This window comes from Pan paniscus, chromosome 2 (genome assembly GCF_029289425.2).
Source record: "Pan paniscus chromosome 2, NHGRI_mPanPan1-v2.0_pri, whole genome shotgun sequence".
Lineage (NCBI taxonomy): Eukaryota > Metazoa > Chordata > Mammalia > Primates > Hominidae > Pan > Pan paniscus.
Window position 1 is genome coordinate 44,332,771 of NC_085926.1, and position 24,426 is coordinate 44,357,196.

A 24,426-nucleotide genomic window follows, 5' to 3' on the forward strand; every position below is an offset into this window, starting at 1 on the left:
ACACACGATGGTGTCTCTTGTACATAAGCACCAAAACTAAAAAGAAAATGCTTTTGTTGACTTTATTTTCAGTTTTGTTTTTCACATATTCAAGAATAAAGACATTCTCTACAATTATTTTTTTTCTCTAGAGAAATGCTTACAAACAGTAGCCAGCAACTTATACTTTCTTTTTTTTTAACCTGTTTTTTAATTTTAATTTTGACATAATTTCAGACCCACAGAAAATTTGCAGGAATAGGGCCAGGCAGAGTGGCTCGCACCTATAATCCCAGCTACTCAAGAGGCTGAGACAGGAGAATCACTTGAGCCCAGGAGGCGAAGGTTGCAGTGAGCTGAGATTGCACCACTGCACCTCAGCCTGGGCAACAGAGCCAGAAGCTCCAAAAAAAACAAAAAACAAAAAAAAAAACACTTTAAAATTAGCCACACCTATAGTTCTTTCTACTCCTGAGGCCGAGTGGGAGGATTGCTTGAGCCCAGGAGTTCAAAGTTACAGTGAACTATTGATGGCAGCAGCAGCCCATCTGGAGCAGCCACTGCTAAGACACCAGCTGCAGCAGGAGAGACATGTCCAGGGCTGCATGCTCTACAGAGCTGGTGTGGGCTGGGAACAGGCAGGAGCCCCACCTCCTACTGAATTGGTAGGGTGGGAGCCCCATGCTCCCTGGTGCAGCTGCAGCTGCCCAGCCACCCACTCTGGACTCGGACATCTCTGGGCTCTCAGGGGCCTGGGAACCCCCACCCCTGTCAGCTCAGAAGCACCTGCTCCCACTCCCTGGCCTCTCTCCACTCCCAGTGCCCGCTCAAGTGCAGAGCAAATTTGTGGCAGAGCCTGGGCACTGTCACGACCTGGCCAGCATGGCGCTGACACACCAGCCCCCTGCTGTCTCTGTCCCTCCGGACTTTGGGCACTGACGAGCATGGGAGGGAGGCATGGTGAGGGTGGCTGAGGGCAGCTTGGCCCAGGCCTGCAGGAGCCCCTCAGCACAAACAGCCTGGGTACCATGGACGGCATGTTGATGGCAGGAGGTAGATAGGTTCCTGGGCAGAAAGGGCCAGGTCCCTGATGGAACCCCACCTTCAAGCCAGGAACAGCCTGAAGCGTGGGGACTGGGCTGCCGGTTCCAGGTGAAGTCCATGGCCCAGAGTGAAGACTTCACTGATGACCGTTCAGCCAATTGGATGGTGCTTTTTCCAGGCCCACCAGGAAAATCCTCCTTTCTGAGCACATAAAAACCCCAAACTCAGCCAGACTCATGCTGACATTGGGACTACCAGCTGCGGGAAGGAGTTACCCACTTCAGGTCTCCTCAATGTTGACACAGCCTGCCTGTGAAAAGGAGCTATCCACTGTGTGTCTCCTCTCTGCTGAAGGCTGGACACTCGTGGGGACAACCTGCTGGCAGAAAGGAGCTACTCCAGGTCTCCTGAGAGCTGTTCTATCACTCAGTGAAGCTCCTCTCCGACTTGCTCACCCTCCAGTTGTCCACATACTTCATTCTTCCTGGACATGGGACAAGAACTTGTGAACACCTAATGGTGGGACTTAAAGAGCTGTAACACAAACAGGGCTGAAACACACCCCCTGCTCGCCACATTACGAGTGACAAGGAGAGAAAAGCTGCAGCCCTTTGGGGAGCCCAGACCTAGGACTCCTTGGGGAGCCTAGGTCTGGGCTCCCCAAACCAGGGCTGTGACACCCTCTTTGGGACCCCACGGTTCCTGGTGTTTCCAAGCTTCCAGGAACCACCACGTTCCTCAGTTCCCACAGTGGTACACCTGGTCAGCTGCAGCCTTGCATGGAGCCAGTGCCTGTGCTGGTGCATGGGTTTGCCCGCTCTCCACTGCAGTCAGCACGCCTGGCTGTGCACAGTGGCTGGACCCTGCGCTCACTCACACACCCCTTGCCACTCTGTGCCTGGCTGGCCCTTGGCAGATGTGGGATCTGGGCCGGTAGTGTGAGCTGAGTGCAGCCTGCCAGGCCAAGTGGGCAGAATGAGCCCAGTGGGCCCGAGCCAAACTCAGGCAAAGACACTACCAACCACAGAGGTTTCCAGCTGGAAAAGCAACACCCCAAGGATCCTGTGACACTATGATTGTGCTGTTGCACTCCAGCCTGGGCAACAGAGAAAGTCCCTGTCTCTAAAATAAAAAAAGTTATAGACTAAAATAAAAAAAGAAAGAAAATTTGCAGAAATAATATAAAGAAGTCCCATGTAACCTCCACCCAGATTCCTCAAATGTTAACTTTGTACCACATTTGCTTTATCATTCTCTCTCTATATATATATTTAAATATTGAAATTATATATGTATATTTATACACATTTTTTCCCTGAACCATTTGAGTAAGTTGCAGCCACAATGTCCCTTTACCCCTAAATACCTAGGTTGTACTTTTTTAAAATATAGAAACATTATATAAGAAAATACTAAAAATTAAAAAGTTAACACTTATGACAATACTATTAGCTAACCCAGAGATATTATTCAAATGTCACTCATTTTCTGATCGCTGCCCTTTATTAGGAAAAGAAAATCCCAAATCATGAGCCACATTTGGTTGTCAAATCTCTTTAGTCTTCTTTAATCTGGAACAGTTCCTCAGTGTTTTCTTGTCTTTCATTACCTTGATGAATACAAGCCAGTTATTTTGTAGAATGTCTTTCCATTTGTTTATCTGATGTTTGCTCATAATTGCAGTCAGAGTTTTTTGCAGGCCTACCCCAGAAGTGACGTTGTGTTGTTTTCAGTGTATTATATAGGAGGCATGTGATGTTTATGTAACCCATTACTAATGATACTAATTTCTTCCAGGAAGTTATGATTTTTTTTCCTTTAATTAGCTTCTGTTAAGGAGATATTTAGGGCTATATAAATATCCTTTTACTCATTAGATTTTTACTTCCTCACTTGCTCTAATATTCATTGATGATTCTTGCTTGAATCACATTTTACTCTGCTGGTTGCCACATGTTGATTTCCTCATTTCATCATCTCTTCATATGGGGACTATGTGAAGTGCCCATGTCCCCATCTTTCCTTGAGTACTCCCTTACTTTCTGGTTCACCAAGTTGTTCCAGGTTCATCTGGACTGTTCCTGCTCCAAAGTTTGATTCAGCAGTTTTGCTAGGAAGCTCTGGCTCTTTCTAGTAGGGATTGGTTTGTAGACACCCAACATCTCAGTGCTACATGCGCTCAGTTACTACTAATCCTCTCAGTGGCCAGAGCCAGGAAACATGTATCTTTATATCTGTATATATTAAAAGCCCGGCCGGTGGCTTACGCCTGTAATCCCGGCACTTTGGGAGGCCGAGGGGGGTGGATCACGAGGTCAGGAGTTCGAGACCAGCCTGGCCAATATGGTGAAGCCCCATCTATACTAATAATACAAAAATTAGCCAGGCGTGGTGTTGCCCACCTGTAGTCCCAGCTACTCAGGAGGCTGAGGCAGAAGAATCACTCAAACCCGGGAGGCGGAGGTTGCAGCGAGCTGAGATCGTGCCACTGCACTCCAGCCTGGGTGACACAGTGAGACTCCGTCTCAAAAAATAACAATAATAAAATAAAACAGAAACCATGTTGAGAGTCTTTGTTTTTACTTCAGTTTTTAGAAACAAAACACAAATATTGTTAAGCTAGACCAGTTGATTTTTATACATTAAATGTAAGAATTCCAAAAATCAATTCACAAATCTATAAGATCATATTTGAATCTATGTTGCAAAACATTTGGGCCCCAAACCAAACATGATGTGTCATTTGATAATTCATATGTCAATAAATCATGCTTTCTCTTACATAATTTAAAGTAAGTTGAACAACATGTATTACTTAATAAGTGTGGAAAAGTTGGAAAATTGTAATGCCATATCCAATAGTAGTGATGTAAATTAAGATATTTTTACCTGCTTAATCACACACCATGCAGAAGTGACAAAATGTTTATGAATATTCTTAAAGAGGGTATAGGAAGGATTATTAATTGCTATGCAAAGTCATTGAATTAAAAAAAAAAACATCGAACACTTTCACCTAGAGGATAAGCTTCCAGTTCCCTTTCTCAGCGTGTAAGACCCTTCATAGTCTGACCCCACTTCACCCCCAGTCCCTCTCCAGTCTCTTATGCCCTTCTCTCCCTCTAAGCATCCTGTCATCTGTGCATATTGGTACATCTCATAGGTCTTTATGCACTAATATGATTGACATGCCATTCTCTCTCACCTACCTGGAAAGATCTGATACATCTTTCAGGTTCCAGATCATATACTACCTGTTCTACAGAATCTTCCAGGAAGAATTACTTCTTCTTTTCTCGTAATAGTTCTTATATTATATTCTAATTGCTTATCTCTATATTCCTTATTAAATGTGTCTTCCTTTAAAACAGGGACTTTATCTTCCTTGTAATCCCAACACAACACAATGTCAGGCATTCAATATAAGTGTTTAATAGATGCATAATGATTTGTCAGTTTCAATATTCTAAACCTGATAATTTTTAAATGCTTTAGATCACAACATCTAAAACATTTAAAGTGAATATTAAGGAACCTAGCACTCGCTTCAGCAGTACATATACTAAAAATGGAATGAGGCCAGGTACAGTGGCTCACGCCTTTAATGCCAGCACTTTGGGATGCCAACGCGGGAGGATCATTTGAGCCCAGGAGTTCAAGACCAGTTTGGGCCACATAGCAAGACCTCATCTCTACAAATAATAACTTTAAAAAATTAGGTGGGCATGGTAGTACATGCTTGTAGTCCCAGCTACTAGAGAGGCTAAGTCTGGAGGATCACTTGAGCCCAGGAGGTCGAGGCTGCAGTGAGCCATGATCACACCAACCTATTCCAGCCTGGGCAACATAGGTAGACCCCATCTCAAAAAAATTGGAACAATACAGAGAAGATTAGCATAGCCAATTAAAAAAAAAAAATTTAAGAAAAAATGGCCAGGCATGGTGGCTCATGCCTATAATCCTAGCATTTTGGCAGGTCGAGGCAGGAGGATCACTTGAGCCCAGAAGTTTGGAGCCAGCCTGGGCACCAAAGTGAGACCTAGTCTCTACAAAAAAATAAGAAGAAGAAAGGGAACCTCTGGTTTTCCTGGAGTTTTCTCTTGCATAGTAATGCCTGGGGCCTACCCCCAACCACTTTGTTTTGGAATCTGAAATGTTCCCCTCAGCCCAGAGTCACTTTACCATTCTGTCCCCTCCCTGTCACCACCCACTCCTGCAGCAGCTCTTCAGCCTCCCAGGACTCCATCCAGGTCACTCATTTCTCTGGACTTCCCTTGGGTAGCCAGTGACCCTGAGCACTAACAAGCACCCTTATGTCATGATTATAGCACCAAGTGAGAGTTTCTACAGAGGCAGTGCTGCTCTCTAGAAGGCCACACAGGCTTTCAGCTCTTTTCTGAAAGCTATCCCTTCTAATCCTTAAAGACTTTTTTTTTTTTTTTTTGTAATTTTTAGATGGAGTCTCGCTCTGTCACCCAAGCTCTGGAGTGCAGTGGCGTGATCTCAGCTCACTGCAACCTCCGCCTCCCGGGTTCAAGCGATTCTTCTGCCTCAGTCTCCTAAGTAGCTGGGATTACAGGTGCGCGCAAACACGCCTGGCTAATTTTTTTGTATTTTTTAGTAGAGAGGGGTTTCACCACGTTGGTCAGGCTGGTCTCGAACTCCTGACCTCATGATCCACCCACCTCAGCCTCCCAAAGTGCTGGGATCACAGGCTTGAGCCACCACACCCGGCCAAAGCATTTTTGATATTTAGTTCTTCTTGTAAGACTATTGAGGTAAACATTCTAAGAAATACAGGTTTAGAGAACATCATTCTGCTGAGCTTATTATAGAGTTGATATAGTTGAGATGAAACTGAAACTGGACATTTGGTTGGGTGGAAAGGAATGGAGGTGTCACTGAGCACCAGGGTAGTGAAGAGGCCCTCCTGGAAGGAGGGTGTGGCAAAATGACTAGATTGGTAAGGTCTGACCAGTCGGAGGGACTAGGTTACAGGGATGAGGGAATAAGCATTGGGAGCTCAGGGTAGTAATATCCAAGACCAAAATAAAGGGAGAAACTGGAGTCCACCCAGCCAGAATCCACAAAGTAATCTTTTCCTATTCCTTCATCAGGACCCATTGCCTCTTAATTGTCACTAGTCCCATCAGATATGTCTGTTGAGTTTGACTTTTACACCTTTTTAGCTCTATTATAATATTTGCTCACTTGCTCCATAATTAGTATTAGTTCTACCCTCCCATATGTGTATGACTGACATCAGTGAAGATCCAGTATAGCTTACCGAAGGTTGTAATAAACACACTTTGAAGTATTTTTAATTTAAAAAAATATTCTATCTCTAGGAATCTAGTGACAGGTTTGATATAATTAAATTTTAATTTTTTAATATGCAGAGGAAGTTGTCATAACTAGAATATGATTTGACAGGTGTTGGCAGTTCTCCAAGCAACTTATTTTAAAAGTAGGTATCTCTGAAAAAGAATAGGTAGAAGTAAAGGTTTGATTGAAAACTCAGTTTAACACTGGGGCTGCTTTAAGGTAATGTATGTGTCCTTTTTTTCTGAGTACAATTTTTTTTTAACTTTTAGGTTCGGGGTACATGTGTAGGTTTGTTATATAAATAAACTCTCATCATAGGGGTTTGTTGTACAGTTTATTTTGTTATCTAGGTACTAAGCCTAGTACCCAATAGTTGTTTTTACTGATCCTCTCCCTCCATCCTCTGCCTTCAAGTGGGTCCCAGTGTCTGTTGCTCCCCTCTTTGTGTCCATGTGGTCTCATCATTTAGCTCCCGTTTATAAGTGAGAACATGCAGTATGTGGTTTTCTGTTCCTGTGTTAGTTTGCTAAGGATAATAGCCTCCAGCTTCATCCATGTTCCCATGAAATACATGAACTCATTCTTTTTTATGGCTGCATAGTATTCTATGGTATATATGTACCACATTTTCTTTACCCAATCTGTCATTGATTGGCATTTAGGTTGATTCCAAGTCTTTGCTATTGTGAATACGCAAGTGCATGCATGTGTCTTTTAATAGTAAAAATATGTATATTATAGTTAGTATTGTAAAGTATGTATCTCTCTCTGTCTTTCTAGATCCTGGTTAGATAACAATGGGAAAAGTGCTGTTAAAAAGCTAAAGAACAGTTTGCCACTTAGAAAAGAACTAGATCGTTTAAAAGATGAACTGTCTCATCAATTGCAACTCTCAGATATCAGGTAAGAAAGAAGAGAGAACCTAATTTAGAAATTGAAATGAATATGAATTACCAACTGATAAGCTTTTCAGCAGCTAAATATTTGCATCTTTAATTGCTCTGATAACTGAGTACTCTTCAATTATCTTTATGAACATCATGAAATGTTCATCTGTGTAAGAAAACTCTTATTAATTTCTTATTTTAAATACTGAAATAAGGCTGTGCACAGTGGCTCTTGCCTGTAATCCCAGCACTTTGGGAGGCCAAGGTGGGAGGATCGCTTGAGCCCAGGAGTTCAAGACTAGCCTGGGCAACATATAGAGACCCCATCTCTACAAAAACTTAAAAAAAAAATAGCTAGGCACTATGGCCTGCACCTGTAGTCTCAGCTACTTGGAAGGGTGAGGCAAGAGGATCACTTAAGCCCAGGAGCTTGAGGCTGCAGTGAGCTATAATTGCATCACTGCACTGCAGCCTGGGTGATAGAGCAAGACTTCATCTCAATTTATATATACGTTACTTCTTTCTTCTATATATAGATAAAGAAGTAAGGTTTGTTTAAGTACTGACTGACATTTTTGGCGTAATAAACTTTTTTACATAATAAGTTTGTAAGAAAAATACCCTCTTCCATATACACATAATATATAAAAAATAATTATGCCCCCATCTTGTAAGATATTTAAGGCCAGACACAGTGACTCATACCTGTAATTCTACCACTTTGGGAGGCCAAGGCAGGAGGATCACTTGAGGCCAGGAGTTTGAGACCAGCCTGGGCAACATAGCGAGACCTCATCTCTAAATAATAATAATAATAAGTGTTTTAAAAGATTAGTATTTGAGTTTAAAAAGAGGAGGGGAGAGAGAAAATGGATGTTGTATTCTTGGTTTTATATTATATAGCAGGACTTTTTAAGTAAGTTTTCATAAACTTGGAAATTGCAGTTATATAAAGATCCATGCTGAAATTTATTGTGGAATAGATTTAACAGTTCTTAAAACTGTAAGGAAGGGAAAAGGAGGAGTCAGGTCATTCAGTCACTGGACTTCCCATCACTAGAACTCAGAAAAATCGTCATCCAGTCTTCATGTTTAAACATCTTTGTTACTATTTGCTATAGCCTGTTTTGTTGTTTTCAATTCTCATTATTAGGACTTTTTTTTCTTATATTAAAACAAATGACTTGGGTACCATAAAAACACCTTTTTTTCCTGTGTTTACAGAGTACAGATAGTATTTACATGTTCTGTTCTTGTATAATCAAATCATCATAAGATAATTCAGAATTTCAAAGCATTCTTTTAGACTTCCATGTGTGGAATGTTTGAATGTATGCATATATCCATTATTGTATCATCACACTAATCATTTTCAGATTAAACTTTATTATAGGGGTTTCTTCCCATTCCATAGTCTATTAGCATAAACTTTTCTAACTAAAAATAGTAAGATCATTTTTAAAAGTTTATAAGATAAACAAATTAAGGTGCATGCAAATAACTTTTTCTAATAGAAATTTTAAAAGATCTGTCAAAGCAGACTGGGGTTAGGAAAATGAAAGGATTTCTTAAACAAAAAAAGAAATAAACATTATTTTACAGTATCATGGAGAAATTTCTCAGCTTTAATTTATATTATGGTAAATGTCAATAGATATAACCCGGCCGGGTATGGTGGCTCACACCTGTAATCCCAGCACTTTGGGAGGCCAAGGCGGGCAGATCACGAGGTCAGGAGTTTGAGACCAGCCTGACCAACATGGTGAAACCCCGTCTCTACTAAAAATACAAAAATTAGCCAGGCCTGGTGGCACGTGCCTGTAATCCCAGCTACTCAGGAGGCTGAGGCAGGAGAATTGCTTGAACTCAGGAGACAGAGGTTGCAGTGAGCCGAGATCACGCCACTGCACTCCGGCCTGGGCAACAGAGCGAGACTGTCTCAAAAAAAAAAAAAAAAAAATATATATATATATGTATATATGTACATATCCCACATAAACTCTAGTTTTCAATTTTTAAGAGTATAAAAGGGTCCCTGAGACCATAACATTTGAGGACCATGGGCATGAGGGCTTCTTTACTTGCTAAAAAATTAGCCAAAACTCCAGCAAACAGAAACATTAACTAATGACATTGTTTTTCATTCTAAACAGCCTATATAAAACACCATTTTTAACAAAAACAGCATTTACTACCTTTGTCACTTAAATTTTTTAATTTCAAATAATCAAAAATTAATATTCTTTGAAATTATATTTTACTTTTTAAATTGTAGTTTAAAGAAAAAAACAATTTTTTAAACAAGTTTTCATTTTATCAGAAATGACATTCATCAGAATTAGTATTAGGATAAAAGAAGAACCTACGTTTCTTGAGCGCCTGTTTTGAATGCCTGACTCCTTCACACACATTACCTCATTTGATGTCTACTATCTGTGTAGCAGGAAACATCCTCACTTTGCAAGCATGAAAGTGAAAACCTTAGGAAGGCTAAAAGCAGCTTGTTCAAGGTCACAGAGCTAGTAAACCACAGAATTAGAATTCCAAGGTGGGTTTTCTGACAGCACTCGAGACCGGTGCTCTTCAGTTACACAGCAGGGCCTCTGACATCGTGTCAGTGTCAGGTTCCATGTGTCACTGAGGTTTAATATTAATTTATAAAATGAGCAGATTACATGATTTCATCAAAATCACTTTCTCTAGAATGAGATAAAAAGAACCTGAGGTCAGGTACGGTGGCTCATGCCTGTAATCCCAACACTCTGGGAGGCCAAGGCGGGTGGATCACTTGAGCCCAGGTGTTGAAGACCAGCCTGAGCAACATGGTGAAACCCTGTCTCTACAAAAAAATTTATTTAAGTAGCCAGCCATGGTGGCACATGCCTTTAGTCCCAGCTACTCGTGAGGCTGAGGTAGGAGGATCTCTTGAGCAGAGGAGGTCAAGGCTGCAGTGAGCCGTGATTACACCACTGCACTCCCGCCTGGGCGACAGAGTGAGACTCTGTCTCAAAAACAAAAAAGAGAACCTGATAAACCTAACTGGAATTCCTAGTTGGAACTTGAATCTAAAACAAAACCATTGTCATTGTAACAATGTGAAAAAGAAAAACACTTTTTTCAAAGTTTTCCCATTTCATCATCTTATTTTTAAATAGAAACATCTTATATTTGCTTATTTTAAATCTTTGGATACCTGAACATAGTAGTAATATTTCTGCCCTCTGGTAAACAATTCATTTTCCATTTGGTTGCTTTTTTAAAAATTAGCTAGCTTAGAAACATATGATCAATCAAAACATGTTTTGTGTCTGCTTCAAAAAGAGACTCATCGGCTTTCCAAGGACTCCAGTAGTTGTGGTGGGTGCTCGCTCCGTCTTCAGGGTGCCACTTGTTAACATGCGTGTGTGCTCTGTTGGCCTAGGTGGCAGAGGAGCTGGGGCATCGCCCACCGCTGTAGCCAGCTGCATAGTTTAAGCCGCTTAGCACAGCAGAATTTGGAAACACTTAAAAAAGCAAAAGGTAAACATTTTCCATTTTCTTTTAAAAAATCACTTAGCTGCTATGTACGTCTATAAATTTTAATGGAAAAACCAAATAACTTTATCACAGCTGAACTTTTAAATCTGTTCTTTGAATAAAGCAGTGGCATAAAATTAGCCTTTAAGCTTCTACTGAATTTAATCCTGGGTTTATACACTATTTGCACAATGCTGAAAGAATGAATCACCTCGACCATGACCAAAGGTTTTGTGTTTTGTCATCAGGGTGTACAATCATATTTACAGACCGTTCTGGCATGAGTGCAGTGGGCCATGTGATGCTAGGAACAATGGATGTCCATCACCACTGGACAAAAGTAAGAAAGAGCCTTAAAATTAAAAACTCCTTGTCATTCATAAACTTTCATTTCCAACAATGCTGTAATGTTAAGGGACTAAAAAAAGGTTTGTTGTGTTTTTGTTTTTGTTTTTTAATGTTTTTAATCGCAGTATCAGCTGTTTTCAGATCAGATGCTTAAATACCATGTACTTAAAATACTTAAGAGGAAAGACTGATTTTTAAGGCAGTTTTTATCTGGTAATATTGCATTCTTTTCTGAAGCACAGCCTGAAAGCCTATATTCTGTTTTGTTTTACTTGTTCTTAACAGATTTATTGAGGTATAACTGACATTTAATAAACTGCACATGTTTCATGTGTGTTATTTGGTAAGTTTTGACATATTATGTGTGCCCATGAAGCCATTATCACAGTCAAGATAGCAAACGTATCCAACAACTGGGCATATATGTGAGCATATGGCCCTTTGTAAACACTCCCTCCCATCCCACCACCCCCTCTCCAAGCAACCACTGGTCTGCTTTCTGTTACTATAGATTAGTTTTGGAGTTTTTCATAAGTGGAATCATAGGGCTTGCAAACTTTTGTGTCTGGTTTCTTTCACTGTCTCATTTTGAGATTCATCCATATGGTTGCATGTATTGGGAGTTTATTCCTTTTTATTACTATGTACTATTTCATGGTATAAATATACCACAGTTTGTTTATTCATTCACCTGTTGATGAACATAGGGTCGTATCACTTTGTGACTATTACAAATAAAGCTGCTATGAACATTTGTGCACAAATATATGGACATATATTTCCTTTCTCTTGGGTAAATACCTAGAATAGAATGGCTGGATCATATGGTAGAGCATTTTAACTTTTTAAAAAACTGCCAACACTTAACTATGGTCATCTTTTTAATTTTAGTCAGTCTAATAGCTCTGTAGTACAATCTCATTCAATGTTTAATTTGCATTTCTCTAATAATAAATAATGGTGAGCATCTTTTCATGTGCTTATTTGTCATCCACATATCTTCTTTAGTGAAGCGTCTGTTCAAATCAAATATTTATTTGGTAGAAATATTTGCAAACTGTATATCTGACAAAGACATTGTATCTAGAATATATTTTAAAACTCTCAAATTTCAGCAGGAAGAGAAAAAACCAATCCAACTAAAAAAGGGCAATCTAAAACTCTCAAAATTCAGCAGAAAAAAAAAAACAACTAAAAAGGGCTACTAAAAAAACCAATCCAACCAAAAACGGTGACATGAAATGACATGTTGCCAAAGAGAATGTACAGATGACATGTAAGCACATAAAAACATGTTTATTGGCCGGGCACTGTGGCTCACACCTGTAATCCCAGTACTTTTGGAGGCCAAGGCAGGTGGATCACAAGGTCAGGAGTTCGAGACCAGCCTGGCAAACACAGTGAAACGCCGTCTCTACTAAAAATTAAAAAAAAATAAAAAGCCGGGCATGGTGGCAGGCGCCTATAGTCCCAGCTATTTGGGAGGCTGAGGCAGGAGAATCATTTGAACCCGGGAGGCGGAAGTTGCAGTGAGCCGAGATTGCGCCACTGCATTCCAGCCTGGGCAACACAGCGAGACTGTGTCTCAAATAGATACAAAGATTAGATAGGTAGATAGATAGATCGATAGATAGATAGATAAAACCATAGTGCATTATCACTACACACCAGGACGGCTAAAATGAAAAATAGTTACATGCTGATAAGAATGCAGAAAAAATAGGTCATTCATGCATTGCTGATGGGAATGTAAAGTGGTACAGGCATTCTGGAAAAAGATTATAGTGGTTTCTTACGAAACTAAACATGACCCAGCAGTCACCCTTGGGTATTTACAGCAGAGAAATGAAAAATTATGTTCACACAAACACCTGTACATGAATGTTTATAATAGCCAAAAACTAGGAAAAAATGAATTTTCTTCAGTGTGTGAATAGCTAAACAAACTGGTACATCCATACCATAGGATTCTACTCAGCAATGAAAAGGAATGAGCTATTGATACATGCAGCAACTGGATGGATCTTAAGGGCATTGTGCTGAGTGAAAAAGTCAGTCTCAAAAGGTTACAAACTGTATGATTCTATTTACATAACACCCTTGAAATAATAAAATGATAGAAAGGAAGGAAAGATTAGTGGTTGCCAGGAAGTAGAGAGAGGGGAGCAGAGGTGTCAGTGCTATAAACGGGATCCCTGTGATGGAACTCTTGTGTGTTTTGACTGTGGCAGTGTCACACGGCTCTGTACACATATAATAAAATGAATACACGTGTGAAAAATACACAAATGCATGCAAGTAAAACTGATGAACTCTGAGTAAGATTAATGAATTGTATCAATGTCAATTTCCTGGTTGTGATATTATGGCAATAATTGTATAAGATGTACTATTAAGTGAAAGGTATATGAATCTACAATTATCTCAAAATAAAAAGCTTTTAAAATGTAGTTACCATATATACATGAGTAACCCATGGAAAAATTGAAAAATAGGGAGTAAAATTATTTTCCACAAGATGTTAAAAGTAGATTATAAATAATTTGTAGAATTTTTACATAGCTATTGCTTTTATTATAGCAGAGTTTTTAATGCCTTCTAAAAGGCCCTGGCTTTTAATAGAAAATCTTAAGTCCTTAGTGGTCCTTCCCTGACCCAGCCCCTACGTCCCCCTTCAGCCCTTCTCTTTCCACTCAATCGCAGCAGGTCACATGCCAGCCATACCAAACTCCTTATTGTTTCCAAACATGCTGTTCCTTTTCATGGTTCCATATTTGCACATGCTCTTTTTCCTTCCCCCAAAACATCCCTTACATTCATGTGCCATTTCTAAATCTTACTTAATGTTTAAGATTGATTAAATTAGACTCCCTTAGAAACCTTTGCCTGAACCTCCTCTGTATCCACTCAGCCTGATTTGGCATTTAGCATGCTAAATTCGGATTTTTGTTTCCTTGTACCCCAACTGTGAGTCCCAGCCAAACAGGGACAAACTCTTATAATCTGTACACTTGAAGTGTCCAGCTCAGTGCTTACGTATATGGTAGGTGCACAATCATATTTATTGCACTTAATTGTATTTAGTTGCTTTAAAGTAAATTTTGAAGGAATAGACTGAGTTGAAATACATACACTTTATTTCTAAAACTTTTCTTTATGCCATTTAATAATTCTAAACTAATTTAAGATTCTTACCTAAATATTTAAATATTAGTGCTTAGGATTAGGACTTACTTTTATTTGGAGCATATTTTTTTTTGGAACCTCACAAATTCCCATCTAAAAATCCCAAAGATTTACAGTGGCTTGTTTTGAATATTAATATTTCCAGCATTACATTAAGTTTTTTTATCTCTTACTTGAACTTTCCTTCAATGAAAATCATTTTCTTGTTAAAAATGTCTTAATGCCATTTATTGGAATTCTAAAATTAAATTATTATAGTAACATAAAACTAATTATTTCTTTCCCTTTGTTAACACTGTAGCTTTTTGAAAGATTGCCAAGTTATTTTGACCTTCGGAGGAGGCTGATGATTTTAGAAGACCAAATAAGCTATCTTTTAGGTGGCATACAAGTTGTTTATATTGAAGAATTACAGCCAGTATTGACACTTGAAGAATATTACTCTCTTCTTGATGTGTTTTATAATAGACTGTTGAAAAGTAGGATACTATTTCACCCTCGAAGTTTGCGTGGTTTACAAATGATCCTTAACAGGTAAATATCTAAGATAGAAGGATTACTTTTATTCCTTCGTCTAGGTAGGTTGTGTGTGTAAATGCATTAAATTGTTTTGTATTTCAATGGGTAGTTCTTAGGAATTAAAGAAAAAAATGCCACTACTTGTGTTAGCAACCCTCTTCTACACACTAGAAAAGCCAGCATGGGAGGATTGAAGGATTTAATGTCTAGAACATTCTTTGAATATATTGCTGAGCAGATTTACTGGGCAAAGTCAATCCAATGGAAAACATTATAAGATTAAACTAATAGTAAATCAGTAGCCAACATTTGTGGTGTATACACTGTTTGCCGAGCACTGTGCTGGGTACTTATATGCATTCTGTCTTTAGCTCTCACAACCTCACTGTGCAGCAGGTCACCCCTGGCATGTGACAGATAAGGAAGGTCAGAGGGCTTGCAAGTAGGTCGTGATCTTCTGAAGAAGTGTGTCTTTGGGGGCAGCAAAGCTTTAAGTCAATGTTGCTGTACTTTTGAGGTGGCTTTTCTTGATGATTTTTTTTTATTTTCCTGAAGACTAATAAAATATTTTCTCTGGTGGGGGAGAGGAGAGGGTCAGTGGTTTTTCCTTTAATGTATATTTTATTGCAGTGACAGATATGCTCCAAGCTTGCATGAACTCGGGCATTTTAATATTCCAACACTCTGTGATCCAGCAAATCTCCAGTGGTTTATTCTCACCAAAGCTCAGCAGGCAAGAGAGAACATGAAAAGAAAGGAAGAGTAAGTACTGCCAGTCTTCTGTAAAGTCAGATCATTCAGTCTAACTGAAAACTTCAGATATTTGGAACTCATAAATATGGGACCTGGAAACAGTATGAAGCTTAGGAAATTGACTAATTATTAGATATTCCATATTTATTTCTTCCCTACCTAAATTATATTACCACCACGGACCTCAGTTTGAGAAGTACAGCTTCTTAATATAAAAGTAAATTCAGAAACAGAATGAAAAATAAGAATATCAGCAAGGAATTTTCCAGATGGAAAAGACTGACAACAAGGAAAAATATTGGTTATTTCTTGATTAACAGGAATCTTTATTGTTTTAAAATTTTCAAACTGTTGATATAAAAAGAACTTTATCTGTATCTTGATTAAGTTGAGAAGAAAACTTAAAGTACAAAAATCATCTTAGGCCCGGCACGGTGGCTCATGCCTGTAATCCCAGCACTTGGGGAGGCCGAGGCAGGCAGATCACTTGTGAGGTCAGGAGTTTGAGACCAGCTTGGCCAACATGGTGAAACCCCATCTTTAATAAAAATACAAAAGTTATCCAGGTGTTATGGCGGTCACCTCTAGTCCCAGCTACTCAGGAGACTGAGGCAGGAGAATGGGTTGAACCCAGGAGACAGAGGTTGCAGTGAGCCGAGATCATGCCACTGCACTCCAGCCTGGATGAAAGAGTGAGAAAAAGAAAAAAAATAAACCTTTTAACTATTGATATAAATAAAACTTTATCTGCATTTTAATTAACTTGAGAAGAAACCTTAAAGCAAAAAATCATTTTAGGCCATGCACAGTGGCTCAAGCCTGTAATCCCAGCACTTTAGGAGGCCAAGGCAAGGAGATCACTTGAGCCCAGGAGTTCAAGACCAGTCTAGGCAACATGGTGAAACCCTGGGCAATATGGTGGGGAAAAAAAAAAAAAATTAGCCAGGCATGGTGGCACATGCCTGTATCCCAGCTACTCAGGAGGCTGAGGTGGGAGGATTGATTGAGCCTGGGTGGTCAAGGCTGCAGTGAGCTGTGATCACACCTCTGTACTCCAGCCTGGGTGACATAATGAAATCCTTTCTCAAAAAAAAATATGTATCATTTTAGTTCCTAAGCAGTATTGTTTTTATGTTGTTTGTATCTTTGAAGGAGTCCTATTATAGCCAACAGTTTCCTGTTTTGTAGGTGGTAAGATATTGCTTGATAATGTTTTATGTATCACTTGTGAAGAAATGAAGTCATTTACTTAGCCAGCATTTACTGTGACTGTTATGTGCCCAAAGCTGAGATCAATGCCATTGATAGAAAGACTCAGACATGATCTCTGCCTCCTGGAATTGTTTCTAGTAGGAGATGTGAGTGCTGTAAATTTGCCAGTGGTAGCTGGAGCACAGTCAAGTGGGAAGAGCCAAAGCTGACACCCTGGTAGCATAGGGGACAAGGGAAGGCAACAGCAGGGAACAGGATGGAAGCTGGAGAGAATGCCATTCCACATGTCCCTGGAGGGAAGTTTCAAGGAGAAGAGAAGAGGACAGGGTGATGGAACCTGGTTGTTTAGCAGGGTGCCAGTGGAAGCAGTTCTCCCGCCTTACTGTTCATTTGAGGCTCAGTTTCCACAAAGTACTCATTTAAAAAGCCAGGAATCTTAAATATAGAGAGAGGCTAGATATGGTGGCTCACACCTTTAATCTCAGCACTTTGGGAGGCCGAGGTGGGCGGATCACTTGAGGTCAGGAGTTTGAGACCAGCCTGGTCAACATGGTGAAACCCCATCTCTACTAAAAATATAAAAATTAGCTGGGCATGGTGGCATGCACCTGTAATCCCAGCTACTCAGGAGGCTGAGACAGGAGAATCACTTGAACCTGGGAGGTGGAGCTTGCAGTGAGCCGAGATCATGCCATTGCACTCCAGCCTGGGCAACAGAGCGAGACTCCGTCTCAGAAAAATAAATAAATAGAGAGAAGGGATGGCAACTAATGATGGAAGCCATTCTTTTAGCAAGAGACAGTGAGATCATTTTATATATAAAGTAAATGAAGGAGCAGCATCTCTTTTGTTTTCCTGTTTTCCTTATGGAATTGATGACAACTCGGTAGGCCAGATCCTATCACACCCTACCTCTTGATTGGTTGTTAAGTATTTGTTCATGCTATTTCTTTTCTAAATTTTACGTCTGCTTTAACCCTCAAGAGCAATTCTAGCCAACTGTTCATCATTAGGACTGATTATTTTGTTTGCTATAACCTATCGGCTGCTTTTTCTCTTTTTCTCTATGGCCATTATATAGCTTTGGAGTAATGCTTATTAGATTGTGAGAAAGGAAAGTAAAAATAAAAAAATTCAAATAGGTCAATTTGTGAATGTTCCGTCCTACCAGTTGCTCAGGCGAATAAAAACCCATGAATCATCTTGATTCCTCTCCCCTGTCTCACTCCCTACCCCAGTCCACCTTCAGAGCAGACATGGAAAGAAACTCACCTCTTCTCCTTTCCTTTCCTGCTGCACCTGGTCTGAGCCTCCATCATTTTGTGATGGCCTCTTGTCTGGTCTTCAGGCTTCCACACTCAGCATCTCCCCAACCCACAGTGGACTCTCGTCAGAGCAGCAGTGGGAACCTAGTCAGAGCTGTCACTCCTCTGCCCAGTGCCCACAGACCCTCTGCCCACTCCCTTGCTTCTCTCAGCTCAGCTCCTGGGACTCTCCTCTCACTCGTTCTGCTCCAGCCTTTTTGTAGTCCTCGGGCACTCTTGACATGTTATCCACTCCTGGGCCTGTGTGCTTTCCCCCAGCCTGAGGCACTCCTTCCTCAGAAATCTCAGCTTCCTCAGGCCCTGCTCACATTCCACCTTCTCTGGCCACACAACTCGAAGCATGGAGTCCCCACCCTCTGCTGCACTCCCCTCTCCACCTCAGCTGGCCTGCCTTTCTCCATCCACCTCAGCAAATTTGCTGTTTCCTTATTAATGTATTCTCTCTCTCTCCTTCCCAACAGAAGGTAAGCCCACTGAGGGAAGACTTCAGTCTATTTTGTTCCCTCCGGTGCCAACTGGGATGGGTGCCTGGCACACAGGGAACCTTCAGGAAATACCGACTGACCTTTCACCTGCTTCCTTAGCCTTTTTCTGGCTCTGGGCCCCAGAGTCCTCATCCCTATACTTAGCCCCCAAGAAGAGAAAGCACTTGCTGTTGGTCCCAACCTTCCTTCCTGCTCAGTCATCATCCTCATGCCCCTGACTCTGGGCCCAGGAGCCTCTCCTTGCCTTTGCTGTCTTTCCTTCCTTTGCTCTGCTGTCCCTGCCCTAGTAAGACACCTTCATTATATTCGCAGAGCAGTGATGAAGACTAACTTCTTTCCTTCAGTGAAGCATGTCCTTTTTCACTTATAAGGTGGATTCTTAAGTGGAAACATAGTTTATTTTTATTAGGTTGGTGCAAAAGTAATTGCAGTTTTTGCCATTTTTTTTTTTTATGGCAAAAAACTGCAATTACTTTTGCACCAACCTAATAAAAAAGATTAAAGCTCTCAGCTGTTCTAGTTCAAAAGAAAAGGAGCCAGAGGCCACCCATGCTCACAGGGTCCTCACAGTAGCAGCTCTGCTGGACTCTCAGCTTGCTGAATAGTTAGAAAAAGGGAAAAAACCCACACTATTCTAAGCTAGTATGTACAACCCACATGACCATCCCAGAACTGTGTGACTTGTAGCTCCTGTCTCTTGGCATTGCCTGGCTGGCATATAGACAGTATTTGCTGCCTGTGGAACCCCCAGTCCTTTGGAGGCTGGTGATAACCTAGTTCACAGTTCTTCTGTAGGGTGGTAATAACCCAGAGTAACCTGCACCTGAGAATCAACCAGCTCTCCCTAGCAGGGGCATTCCTCACTTTATGTTTTTATAGTAACCCACTCAGATGTTTCCTTTTACTCTATATCACATATTTCAAATTTTAAAATCACTTAGATAAGTTGGAAACAATCAAAATGTACAGTAATAGAAGAGTGTTTAAGTAGTTCTGATACTTGCATGTAGTAGAAACAGTGACTAAAGGGTGGGCATGGTGGCTCACAGTTATAATCCCAGCACTTTGGGAGGCTAAGGCAGGAGGATCACTTGAGCCCTGGAGTTCAAGACCAGTCTGGGCTACATGGTGAGACCTCGTCTCTACAAAAAATTTAAAAATTAGCTGGGTGTGGTGGTTTGCACCTGTAGTCTCAGCTACTTGGGAAGCTGAGGCAGGAGGTTTGCCTAAGCCTGGGTGGTCAAGGCTGCAGTGAACCATGGTCACGACAGTGATACTCCAGCCTGGGCAACAGCAAGACCCTATCTCAAGGCCAGGCACAGTGGCTGACACCTGTAATCCCAGCACTTTGGGAGGCTGAGGCGGGCGGATCACCTAAGGTCAGTAGTTGAAGACCAGCCTGGCCAACATGGCAAAACCCTGCCTCTACTATAGAAAAAATAGCCGGGCGTGGTGGTACATGCATGCAATCCCAGCTACTTGGGAGGCTGAGGCAGGAGAATCGCTTGAACCTGGGAGGCAGAGGTTACAGTGAGCCAAGATCACGCCACTGCACTCCAGCCTGGGCGACAGAGCAAGACTCCATCTCAAAAAAAAAAAAAAAAAAAATTAATCTCATGCTGACTGCAGAGGCACCCAAGGATGAGGAAAGGCTGGTACACGTTATTTTCCTGTTGAGGGGACAACCCTGGGCAACCTTAACAAGGGCTGCCTTCTCAATGCTTCTCTAAGATTGTACCTCAGAAGAACTGATGGGTTCTCCTGATATAAAGCTTGTGACCCATGGGTCTGGGAAACCTGGAGATGAGACTGTAGGCTTCTCCTAAAAGGAATGAAAATGAGAGTCTTGCCCAGATTTTAAAGATATATTGTTGGAGAACTATGCAGCAACATGGTCACACTACAAGGCTTTTCACTTCCAAGCATGGTTGTTAATATCTTTTCTTGACAAGTGAAAAATCCCTTTACAGAAAAAGTTACTCGTCCCCTGCTATTGATAGAAGTTTAAGGGTTCTTTCTGTCTAATCCTGGAGAGATTAGAAGCAGGCCCAGCTGTGAAACATTTGCAGAACCATCAGCCCTGACTGCTGTCTGTCTGCTTGAATCTCTAAGCAGCACTGTGTAGGGGAATAATCTTACAGAAAAAGCAAACAGCACTTAAGAAAGTGATCAGTATTATAGGCCATGATAACTAACTGCTATGACCATTTCTGTTTTTTACTGTCTAGTTTATGGAAATTTTATAGTACCTACTTTTCTATGCAGTGTTTAAGGGTGATTAAATGTAAGATATTTGGACATTTTAAACCAATGAAGTATTTTAAATAGACTGGTTCAGGGACACGACCATGGCAGTTTTGCTTTATTCACGTTGTTAAATGGGCTTGCTGAGTAACTCATGTGTTGGTCTAGATGTAGCACATTGAATCCACTTATCAAAACACTGTATCCCTAAGCACTTGCCACCTGTGGGAGAAAGTATTTGAGACACTGAGTTCTGCCTAGAGTTGTATACTTTGTAGACCTGAACTGAAGCCCCTGATGGAATAAGAGAGTTGTAACCTCAGGCAGAGGGGAGGGAACAGACAGGGGGCTGGTGAGGTAGGAGAGTAAGAATGAAGAGAACCTGTCCTCCTCAGGATCCTGGTTTTCTGTGAGCCTGCTTTTATCTGGGAAATCTTTAGACAGCATTACTTCCCAAGGGTTAAACTTTAGGTGGGTCCTAAAACTAGGGGTTTTATATTCTTCATTTTCTCCTTCCTTCAGTCACTAACAGCTGCTAGGTAAGGCAATATAAGAGCTTTTTTAATTTTATGTTATTTTTAGCCCTTTACTGCTAAAAACATTAACAAATACTTTTAGAGATCCATGTGACAGTAACTCAAAAGATTTAACAATGATGGCTATTGGTGTGTCTTCCAAACGTATAATTTGGCCTTTGTGGGTGGCATTTTCAGTGTTATGAGTGCACAGTTAGGGCCCCAATATGTAAGAATATATTTATATTGTGTGTTCTTTTGTTTGGTTATGACAATATTTGTTCTTATGACAATATTTTTATTTTCTATATAATAGGTTAAAGGTTATTGAAAATGAATTGATACAGGCATCAACAAAGAAATTTTCTTTGGAGAAGTTATATAAAGAGCCCAGCATTTCTAGTATACAAATGGTGGATTGTTGTAAGAGACTTCTAGAACAATCACTGCCTTACCTACATGGGATGCACCTCTGCATTTCACATTTTTACTCTGTTATGCAAGATGGAGACCTTTGTATTCCTTGGAATTGGAAGAATGGAGAAGCCATTAAGTAACACAGAAATCTGTTTTATTTTTTTAAGAGATAAGAAAGGAGCTTAAATTAAAAATATTTAAATCCACAATTTGATATAACAGTATTATTTACATATCATAAGAACAAAGTTTCTAACTGCTGCTTTAAAAGTAGACTTTTTTAAAAAAATTAATTTCTGCTAGGAGAGGTTTTATAGGCCAGGCGTGGTGGCTCATGCCTGCGGTCCCAGCTACTTAGGGAGACTAAGATAGGAGGATCACTTGAGCCCAGGAGGCCAAGGTTGCAGTGGGCCCAGATTGCACCATTGCCCTCCAGCCTGAGCAACAGAACAAGACCTTGTCTCAAAAAATAATAATGATAATTTAAAATAAATAAGTAACTAATAAAAAGATTTTATATCCCAGTCTTATGATGTTGGCTGGCAAGGCTAGATAAAAAGATGTTAGAATGAAAGAACATATTTTTAGTGATATGTAAATGAAGGATTCTACAATAGTCATATATTTTTATATGAATGAATGTTGGGTTGGGCTGGAGAGGTATGTGTGTGTAAATATAAAGGTCTCACATTCAGAGTATAGCTCTGAAATAATGGAACTCATGTCTACAATTCAACATGCATCTGTATAGTTACATCTCATGTAAATATACACAGACATATTTTGCAGCCAGTAATTGACAGTTAATGTCCAAAACAGGTGATTGATAGGTAACAGAAATTAGATAACCACCAATTTTGCCCAAGAGAAAGACTAGAAGGACTAAAAGCAGTTGAATGTATGGTACTGACATTGTCATAAGCAGTCTGATAACCAGTTTATTGAAACGTGTGCATTAACAGAGAATTTAATTTTAAACCCATAATTTCTCCTATCCATTAAAATATTATAATTGTTAGTAGTATGAAACCAACAGGAAATGTTTTTTAATCATTTAGTGAGGTGATTCATTTGTTTCATGGGCAAACACTATCCAGGAAAAGCCTTGCTTGCCTGTTTCCCAAAGAGCTCTAAGAAATAGAATCAAGTGTAAAATGGTTCAGACCATTCAGGATTTCTTGTCACTCTTCTCAACCCCGATCTTCCTGTTATTACTGATGTTTGAAACCCTGTCATTAGCCCCGGCCTGGTTAAAGCCCCTCAGAGTCACCTCTCATTCATAGCAATAGAATTCAACCCCAAGTGGTTGATGGTGTCCCCAGCACAGCCGAGAGACCTGATCTCTGGATTCAGTGCTTTTAGCTCTTCGAGTTTACCCTAAGATACCTTCGGGCAATATTTTTAACCAACCCAAAAGCTCTTCAGGTCATTTCTGAAGAGGACAAGGTGAATCTTGGCTTGGAACACCATTTTTGGGCTCTTGCTGCTGAATGAATCAGAAAGGAATTTTTTCTGAAGAGCATTAGAAAGTAAAGGAGATGTTAAAATAAGTTCTTGAAGTATGTTTTATATTTATCTAAAACACTGATTTTAAAAGTTTACATTCAAATGTGTATTCAAAAGAAGTACTGATTTGTAATTATTATAGTTTGTGTGTATCATCCCTTTTAACCGTGCCTAACAACTATACTTAAATTTTGTTTTCTAGTGTAACAAATGTTTCCCATAAGATTTTCTAGAGCCAAATAATGGGAGTGAAAAATTCCTTAAGTGTTATATAAGAAAATATATTAGAAAATCAGGTTTGGATTATACGATTTCTAAAATATACTAATACAGAATCCTCAGTAATATGTTTTGAATTGGATTTTTTCTCAGAACTGTTACATAATAAATAATACATCAACCAGATAACTGTTTTTTTCTTGTTACCCAACTGTTATTAGTTTTGGAACTATTGCAGTATAATAGGAAATGAGAAGAAATTGGTACTTGTATATGCCTGTTTGACTTCCTTTCCCACTCTAACATGAAAGAGAAAATTCTGTCCCACCACTGAAAGCTGGCACAGGAGCAGGCCCCCCTCACTGTTTCTACAAAGTCTCAGGTGAGAAGTGGTCTCCAAAGGGACCTGAGCTCCAGCTCAGGGCTAGGCCTGTCCCAAGGGAGAAACAGGCCTGCACTCCCCTGCCCAGGCTGTCCTGGCAGGAAGGCATGTGTGTTTCCCTAGGACAGGTTCTTACCAGGCCCTCCTTCCTCCTTTCTCTTAAAGGACTGCACCTCCAGGTGGCCTTCCTGAGCTAATGAGAGGGTAGTGGGCTTTCAGAAGTGGCCAGGTGGGACAAAAGGGACCAGGGCTGTCTCAAGGGCCAGCTCACCTTTGGCATCTCTTGGGAGTAAGTGTATATCCCAGATAGAGGTCCCTGGAGTTAACCCCCTCCAGCTCAGGTCACTGTCCCAGCAACCTGATGCCCCTGTGTCCCCCATACTAACTTGACCTCTTTCATGGAGTCTGCCGCCCCACCCCCAGCTTCCCTGGAGAATTCTGCCCAGGCTTCCCTGGAGCAAACCAAGCAGATCAAATCAGTTCCATGGAGACTGATGGGCCCCAAGGCTGCAGGCTCCTCTGTAGGGGACCATGGTCCTGGCAACCTCCCACCCACAGGCCAAG

At 40.6% G+C, this 24,426-nt stretch overlaps 1 protein-coding gene across 2 annotated transcripts in view; it reads left to right on the top strand.

Annotated features, from left to right (window-relative positions):
• The window catches only part of TCAIM (T cell activation inhibitor, mitochondrial), a 71,581-nt gene extending 47,915 nt beyond the window's left edge, over nucleotides 1–23,666 (top strand). For both annotated transcript variants that reach the window (XM_003809307.6, XM_003809308.7), the window contains exons 6-11: nucleotides 7,129–7,251; nucleotides 10,657–10,754; nucleotides 11,000–11,091; nucleotides 14,587–14,819; nucleotides 15,435–15,566; nucleotides 21,655–23,666. In XM_003809307.6, coding sequence (XP_003809355.1) covers nucleotides 7,129–7,251; nucleotides 10,657–10,754; nucleotides 11,000–11,091; nucleotides 14,587–14,819; nucleotides 15,435–15,566; nucleotides 21,655–21,895 — 919 coding nt within the window. In that variant the 3' untranslated portion in view covers nucleotides 21,896–23,666. The remainder of the gene's footprint in view (nucleotides 1–7,128; nucleotides 7,252–10,656; nucleotides 10,755–10,999; nucleotides 11,092–14,586; nucleotides 14,820–15,434; nucleotides 15,567–21,654) is intronic.
• Nucleotides 23,667–24,426: the final 760 nt, after the last annotated feature.